General features: G+C 37.2%; 2 protein-coding genes across 2 annotated transcripts; both read right to left on the reverse strand.

Moving 5' to 3' along the window:
* Window positions 1-31: 31 nt before the first annotated feature.
* On the reverse strand, window positions 32-1,526 carry LOC122669137 ((+)-neomenthol dehydrogenase-like). Its single transcript, XM_043865817.1, has 5 exons — window positions 1,450-1,526; window positions 1,128-1,371; window positions 944-1,012; window positions 629-836; window positions 32-462 (listed from the first exon to the last, which is right to left on the reverse strand). Exons 1-4 carry the CDS (start codon window positions 1,470-1,472, stop codon window positions 789-791), a joined length of 384 nt encoding a protein of 127 aa, XP_043721752.1. The 5' UTR covers window positions 1,473-1,526; the 3' UTR covers window positions 32-462; window positions 629-788.
* Window positions 1,527-3,632: 2,106 nt separating this feature from the next.
* Window positions 3,633-6,805, reverse strand: LOC122669131 (serine carboxypeptidase-like 45). The gene is made up of 10 exons (XM_043865812.1): window positions 6,509-6,805; window positions 6,301-6,402; window positions 6,083-6,178; window positions 5,727-5,819; window positions 5,567-5,646; window positions 5,157-5,441; window positions 4,929-5,053; window positions 4,729-4,821; window positions 4,284-4,401; window positions 3,633-3,954 (listed from the first exon to the last, which is right to left on the reverse strand). The coding sequence occupies exons 1-10, from the start codon at window positions 6,765-6,767 to the stop codon at window positions 3,805-3,807; spliced, it is 1,401 nt and encodes a 466-aa protein (XP_043721747.1). The 5' UTR covers window positions 6,768-6,805; the 3' UTR covers window positions 3,633-3,804.
* Between the last annotated feature and the right edge of the window lie 1,018 nt (window positions 6,806-7,823).

A 7,823-nucleotide genomic window follows, 5' to 3' on the forward strand; every position in this document is an offset into this window, starting at 1 on the left:
AAGTGCCAAAAGAAGCTTCAATAAAGATGTATAGAAACATAATGGCAGTTCCAAATTTATTCTCTCTCAAGAACATTACATTTAACTAAAATTCAATCAAAAGGTTGATACTTCCTTTTGGATAAAGAATAGGCCAGAAGGGCCATCATCAGGCAACAAAGCCAACTTTACAGGACCTTCTGCACCTTCTTCAACAGTTAAGTGCCCAATGTTGTAGTTAATGTCAGTTTTGACAAATCCAGGGGTTACACAATTTATGCGGAATTTTGGTAACTTATTTGCTAGAAATCTTGTGTAGGCATCCAAGGCTGCTTTGGACATTATATAGGCAGTTAAGCCTTGAGTTTCCAATAAACCCTCCTTCAAATCCTTCTGAAACTTCTTCAGAACCTCATCCACCCTCTTTTCTGTGAGACCATCTACATCACTTAGCACTGCTTTCGCCCAAGTATCAGATATGTTCTGCAATATAAACTCAATACCAAAATGAAGAAGAAAGAAATCAATACAAATTAAGTTAGGGAAAAGCATTAATGCGTAGATGTCAAAAATGGAAATGATGCTATGGAGTTGAGTTCGGATTCTTAATGAAACTTTTAGCAGATCAAAATTTTCACAGAATAAAAACCTGGTATTTGTAATCTATTAGACTCTATAACTTTAGCCTAGACAAGCCAGAGGAAACATTAACAATTCGAGGTGAATCAGATAGCTTAAGGAAGGGAAGAAGTGCTTCAGTCACTCTTTTGGCTCCATAGTAGTTTGCTTGCAGACATTCCACTACAGACTCAGGTTTGCCTCGCTAATTCCCAGAATTTTGCAGGCTTTGCCTCGGGCTGTATCAGTGAATTTAAGCAGATCAGAAACCAAAATCCTTAACAAGCTGCTGCTTTCTGTGAATATTGCAGAGGTAATGGATAAAATTTCAGAGCAAAGACTTTACAGCAACTGTCATCAGTGCCTTCTGAGCATCATCATCTAGCATGATTCCGGAAATTGCTGCATTGTTAACCTGCAATTAGTGAGTTCCAACTTATCCATCAGGAATTTCTGCAAATGGGTTCTGAGGAAAATTCGGTGCTGAATCAAAATTAAACTGATTGAGCTGATGGGTTCCAGAAGACTACCAAGATATCAAGTTTTCTAAACTGGGTTTTGATGAAATCAGCCAGGGAATCAATACTAGCAGGGTCTATCACATCAAGCTGATGAAAAACCAGATCAGACAGTCCAGACGCTTTGAGCGTCTCAACAACTTCAACACCCTTTTTCTCATCTTTGGCTGTCAAGATCACTGCTACGCCATTAGAGGCTAACTGTCGGCATATCTCCAAACCAATCCCTTTGTTGGCTCCTGTAACAACTGCCAATCTGCAATGAAACTCATAATTTTTAGATCAAAACTCAAATGGCTCTAATTGGAAACTCATCAAAGTGAGCTGAAATTACTTCTTTGTTGCAGAAACCGACATTTAGGATGATAAGTAATTGACTGAAACAGGAGAGAAAATCTTGTTCTAGCTATTACAGATTTTTCCAACTCCATATATTTATGTAAGGCAAAAACATCTCCCTTGTAACAAGGTTTTTCGTCGACTCTGTTTCTATTATGAGTCAAATCATCTCGGAATCAGTCCGACTCTGCCAGAATCTGCCGAACTTGTCTCGACTCGCCTAAACTCAATATGGCAATATGCTATCAAGTCGAGTACCCACTTTACAAAGAAAAACAAAAGCAATGAATCCAAGATTCTTTGCTAACTCGGGACCTAGAGGAATCGAGTAGTTTTAGGAATCTAACGCTCAGCCCAGGGAGTCACGTAATTAAGGAATTTTAAAATTGATAATAAAAGAGCAGTTTTTGTGATCAGCGACACATTATCCATGGTCTTATCCTACATATAGATAACATTTAATTTTTGTGATACATCTTTATCATCCCCAACACATAACGGTCATATTCAACACACTATGCTCATCTCAACAATCAGTCCCTCCTTTCACCCTTCATCTCTCAATCTTACCTTCCTGCAAGTTGAGAGTGAAGGATATATAGTGTTGTACAAAGTAAATTGCAAGAATCCTTTGATAATACTTCAATTCAAGGATCAAAGATCTAGAGATCTCAATCAAATTAATTCGTTCGAATCATAATTGGAACATACAAAGGTGAATGAAGAGAATTAAGATCCAGACATTCATGGAAGTGTGAGAGTGAGTGGGAGAGAAAAAACAGATCTGAATCCTTTGGAGGAGTGGGAGAATTTTTCATTCCAATTCCTCCTTCGCTGTCCCCTTTCCTCTTATTTATAGCCTTCTCCCTTATTCCAATTTTCATAGTGCATTTCCAAGAATGCCCTTTCCAGAATCTTGATTCCCTACTCTTGGGCTTACCTAACCTTCGTTGTAGTAGATCTTTTACCCCTTTCTTCTGTTTATCATTCTTTTCTTGATTCCTTCTTTCGACGTGTCCTCACATGATTGAATAATGAGAAATTGTTCATATCATATAATAAAGGAGGAGAAATGCGGACAACATTTTGTTTGTCTCGGGACTTCTCCAGTGATGGAGGAATGGTGCTTGTGGTTTCTTGCAATAACACCAATGGTGTGATTGCTCGCATTAACTGAAATTAGGTCAAGTCTACAATGATTTGGAATCGATGGCTGACGTGCATGATAACGTCTGGGTGGCTATGGGTGACTTTAATGCTATTCCTTATCCTCATGAGCGTTGAGGAGGTAACACCATTCTTTTTCACCAAATTTTGTTGTTTAATTCATATTTATTATCATGTAAATTGGAAGATCTCCCACATATTGGGGGTACCTTTCACTTGGACAACTAGTCAGTCAATGTGGGAGCCACATGCAATAAAGACGAGCGAAGTGGCTAATGCTCATTGGCAATGTAATTTTTCCAATTTTAAAATCATTCAACTTCTTTGTTGTGTTAGATCATTGCCTTATTCTATAGCTCACGGACCCAGTTTCTATGGATTTTCCGTCTAAACCATTTTGATTTGAACGCCACTGGTTAGACCATCTTTTATTTCCTATTCTTATTGAACTATTATGGTTTTCTCCCCATCAGAGGCTCTACAGGTAACATATTACCATCTCACTTTTTGCATTCTTGTACTTCCTATTTCACACACTTCTTCACTCCTCATCCTTCTCTCTCTAATATTCTATAGGGTTTAGTTTAGACCTTTTTTTAATTAATTAAGTGCTAATGGCATTGCCCACCTTCAATCTCCAATCACATGTGAAGAAATTAAGTCCATAGTCTTCTGTCTACCAACTAATAAAGCTATTGGCCCTGATGTTATCCCAATTGAGTTCTATTGTCGATGTTGGGATCATGTGAACGCATGGAAGGTGATGCCACACGATTCGTATGTAGAGGAACCCACATGGTCAAAGAGGAGAGAAAGTATTGACAAAAGATAAAGTGTGAGAGCAATGTGCACGTGCGTATACATCTTTTTCCCTTAAATTTAATTACAAACAATATTATTGAAGAAAGAAAAGGAGGTAGACAAAATGAGAAAGCCTCTTGTAGACATTAGACTGATGGGAAGCAACATAGATAAACATAATCATCATCAAGCTCTGTGATTTTTTTTCCCCTGTTCTTGTGTCGATTAAAAGAATTGTAAAAATCCAAAATTACCATCCTGATGTACAGATTTCCAGTTATGTTCCTAAAAGGGCAACTAGGAGCATTAGTTTCCCCCTGTTTATTATAAAGCATCATAATTAAATTATTTTCCCATTTCTATCAATGGATTTATTCTATATTCAGAATGCTTCTGGTAATGGCTTGCCTTCAAGAAATGCATTGAACAGTACAAACGATCTCTCTGGTTGTGAGAATGGAGCTTTATGAGAAGCACCTCTAATGGTGGCAAAGGATAGGATATCACCATACACTTGTGTCCATCCACCAACCTGAAAAAAAAAGCCAACAATATTCTGTAACAAATAGCATAGAAATCTAGACTACAAAAACTTCATTTTTTTACCACCCTTTTTCTCTCCCAATTATTCGAAAATGCATTAGATTAGATGTTCTAAATCAACCTTGATTGCAGATTTGCAGTGCAGCCATACTTGAATTGAAACAATACATTGGAATTCTTGGGCTTTGGCTCTATATAATTTCAATGACAAGAAAATTTTCTATTTAAACAAGTGAATGAAAGAAATCAATGAAACCCAGGCAAGAAAATCAGAGGAAGTCTTTGAAAGTTCTTAAAAGTTATGCCCAGTAGCGTAACCTGTTTTTGTGAGAACCAAGCTCTATAAGTCACAGTTGTGTTGAGTCCCAATTCATCTGCCAATCTGTGGACCAAAGTCCGACTCCCCGTTAATGGTATAACAGAGTCTTGATCTCCACTATAAAGGACATTAAATATGTATAATTAGCTACAAGAAAGCCTTTATTATAACATCAAAGGAGATCATGAATGAAATTAATGTGATGCAATTGTTGAAGTTCAAACAAAATCACTCTCTATAGTAGAGTGATATCAAGGAGTGTTTCTACATCCCTTCAGTAGACTGTTTTGGATACTCTTCATTCAAATGTACAGAGATTCATTTCCAACATTTTAGTTCACCTCATGCTAGCTAAACTGCTTGCAGGTAGAACTGATGTTGAAACCAAACAAGATACTCATAAGGTAAAGACATAAATCCAGTGTATTTGGCTTAAGAATTTACCTGTAAACCATTACTCGAATCCCAGATCTGACAAGTGACCCCAAGATATGAATTGTTGGTATCTCTAAGTTAAGCATCTGATAGTGGACAACACTAGAAACAACTGGTTTTAGAAACTACTAACTGTAGCTATTAAATTGCAGAAATCATCTAATGTGAATTTGTAGCAAACTCTTTTATATGAGAGAAGAGATACATACTCACTGCAAGAATTCCATCTGGTGATACCCACAAGGTGAGCATGAAGAGCCTTTTGTACGTCGTTCTGGTTTAAATAGTTATGTGTTTCATCATCTACACAGACATCTATTTTATCTTCATATTGCTGGAATGGAATATCAAATGGCCAGAGTCAAAATATAATGCGAAAAGGAGAGAAAAGAAGTAAATAAATCTTTAAAGAAGAAACATTAATTGATTAAACTCACCGAGCGAGTGAGAGCCTTCGATTGTGATTGAATAGATGATAGACAGATATCAAGTGTGACATCATATAAATCAATGTAGTCACGAGTAATTTCTCCATACACCTGGTTTGCAATTCCGGCACAAACAGGGGAAACAGTGCCTCTGAAATACTCACTTTGGTAGCGAGAGTAGTTACAAATTGTAGTGAAGGCTGTGTATGTTGAGTCTGATATCAACCCATGTGACCAGAAATATATAGCCACTGAATTGAAGTCAGTATTATATTCCAAAAGAGGATTACCCAGCTGAAATGGAGAAATTAATCCTACTATTCAGCTCAAGCAATATATAATTGGGGGAAAATATTAAAGAAAGGAATAACCAAGTAATCATCTAAGCTTTTTGTTTAGAGTTTCTTTATGGAGCTCACAGATATGCCCTTCAGATTGAACAACTTCTCCTCCTTGTTTAACTGAACAATGAGAAGTGCGAGTTGTGGAACATAATGGCCTGGTTATAGAAACAAATTCAGAAGGTTATCTCTACTATTCTCTGTTTGATGACTAGAAGAGTGATTAGTTAAACAGTACCAGCATAGCTTTCTCCAGTGATGAAGAGATCTCTATTCTTATATTCTGGAAACTTGAGAAACCAGCGCTTAAGGAACATGAGATTGTCTTTGGCTTAAGAACAGAAAGAAAACAATGTATTAGAATTTAGAACCTATGAGATTCATACATACATTTTAGTAAAGAAGACATCAGTAGACACCACATCACAATTGATACTATATGCTTTTGAATGACTGAATCATAGTAAACAAATAACATGAAACAAAAGAAATTTTATTGAATCATCATCCATTATTATATGTTTAGCCCAAACATATATTTCAATGGTTTTGGAAAATTTCATAAATTCACAATTTCTGAATTCTCTGTCATACCAGTCATCTCGTCGTCCACCATTTTATAGTAGGAGGCATTGGTAGAATATGAAAACCCAACACCTGCTGGTGACTCAATGTATAACATGTTTGCTTCTGTAAATAAAAGTGAGATAAAATCAAGTCAATTCTTTGGGTAGATCCTTTATCTGCCTATAAATCAAACCTAACAAGAAACCCAAAAGAGAAAAAAAAAAAAAAAAAATTGGATTTGATACCTCTGTTCCAGCTATACTCATTTCTGATTAATATGTCACCACTTGGTCTAAAAGGTCCATGCTCAGAGAATGCCCCTATTCCAACAGAAGAACAACCAGGCCCTAAAAAGAAAATTAAACCCAGAAACCGTACATGATTTCACATATATAAGTTATTAAATCTGTGATAATCAGATATGATCAAGTGGAGAAGGAAACTCTATCATACCTCCATTGAACCAAACAACAAGAGGTTTTGAAGCTGGGTTTGTTTCTGCCTCAACAAAGTAGTAGAACAGTGCTCTCTCTTGCTTTTCATCCACAGTGATGTATCCTGAGAACTGTTGGAAGCTGACCTTTGGTTGTCCTGGCAACTCACTGATTCTATCAGTCTCTGAGGAAGAAGTTTCTAGGATCTCAGCTGATATGAATAGTTGCAGGAAAGCTGCAACAACTACAGCAATGACCACCGATAAATGGAAGTTCATGGTATCAGTCTTTCACTACAGAGTACAGAGAGAGAGAGAGAGAGAGAGATGTTTGATTAGTAGTTGCATCTTGTTAAGAATTCATGAATAAATCATTCAGAGTAGGAAATTGGTACAACTGTGTTTGCTTGACTCATTGGTCAGTCACTTCACTGTTGATAAAATAAGAGAGCCTAAGGCCACACAGCCAAGACCAAAGAACCAGATCCGATGTGAATTCATGATGGACTTGAGAACATAGTCACCTGAAGTCCCTATCCAAACTAATCCTAAAATCCCCAAAGCGTGTCACAATGGCCAAAATGGATGGAGCCCTAAAAAAGCCAAAATGCGGGACCCATACCATGATTTCTGATCTTTCAAAAAAGCATGGCTTTTTTCTTTTAAGGGCTTAAAAATGAGGGCTTAAAGCCATGGGCTTTTGCCGTTGGCCCAGTCTAGACAATGTATGTAATGGATTATACAACTAACCATGTCGGTTATATATGAATCTCACACATAGGCTTGGTAAAGGTTTCAAAAAACGGAACGGGGTTCTGCTGAAAATGGAAAATAATTGATGGGAATCGGTTGCAATTGTTTGGATCGGTCAATGCCGATTCCATTAAGAATCAAACGATTCAACGAATCCAATTCCTGGTTTTGGTTAGCTTAATTGTTTGAGCTAGGGTTAGACTCTGCAGTGGGGAGCCTCGTTCACTACATACGCCATTTTTGGTTTTGTTTTGTTTTTTTTTTGTTTTGTTTTGTTTTTTTTTTGTTTTTTGTATTGTGTTACATATTATTTCTTTACATCTTCTGTTTCTTAGTTTTCATATGATCTAATGGGCCTTTGATGTGCTTTCCTTTCATTATCAATGCTGGGTGTTGGGCTTAAGGTCGGTTGTGGAGGTGTTGCTTGCATATCCTCCTCCAAAAGGAGTTTACAATCCTTGAGAATTATATATTTTAATTAGGGAGAATGTTCTCTGTGCCGCAGCGCAGGCTGCGCCCAGGCACAAGGGCAGCCTGTGAGGGGGGCAGGGTGGTCATTTCACCCACCCCCATGTTGCCTAA

Source organism: Telopea speciosissima, chromosome 7 (assembly GCF_018873765.1).
Source record: "Telopea speciosissima isolate NSW1024214 ecotype Mountain lineage chromosome 7, Tspe_v1, whole genome shotgun sequence".
Classification (NCBI taxonomy): Eukaryota; Viridiplantae; Streptophyta; class Magnoliopsida; order Proteales; family Proteaceae; genus Telopea; species Telopea speciosissima.

What these genes read in the sequence shown, in the direction of transcription:
- LOC122669137 (XM_043865817.1), bottom strand. Translation starts at nt 1,472, where the DNA reads ATGTCGGTTTCTGCAACAAAGAA. An exon ending in TCGGTTTCTGCAACAAAGAA is followed by an intron (nt 1,372 to 1,449) that starts GTAATTTCAGCT and finishes GTTTCATTGCAG; the next exon opens with ATTGGCAGTTGTTACAGGAG. An exon ending in AGGCACTGATGACAGTTGCT is followed by an intron (nt 837 to 943) that starts GTAAAGTCTTTG and finishes TCACTGATACAG; the next exon opens with CCCGAGGCAAAGCCTGCAAA.
- LOC122669131 (XM_043865812.1), bottom strand. Translation starts at nt 6,767, where the DNA reads ATGAACTTCCATTTATCGGTGGTCATTGCTGTAGTTGTTGCAGCTTTC. An exon ending in TCAATCTGAAGGGCATATCT is followed by an intron (nt 5,442 to 5,566) that starts GTGAGCTCCATA and finishes TCTCCATTTCAG; the next exon opens with CTGGGTAATCCTCTTTTGGA. An exon ending in ATTCGAGTAATGGTTTACAG is followed by an intron (nt 4,402 to 4,728) that starts GTAAATTCTTAA and finishes TGTCCTTTATAG; the next exon opens with TGGAGATCAAGACTCTGTTA.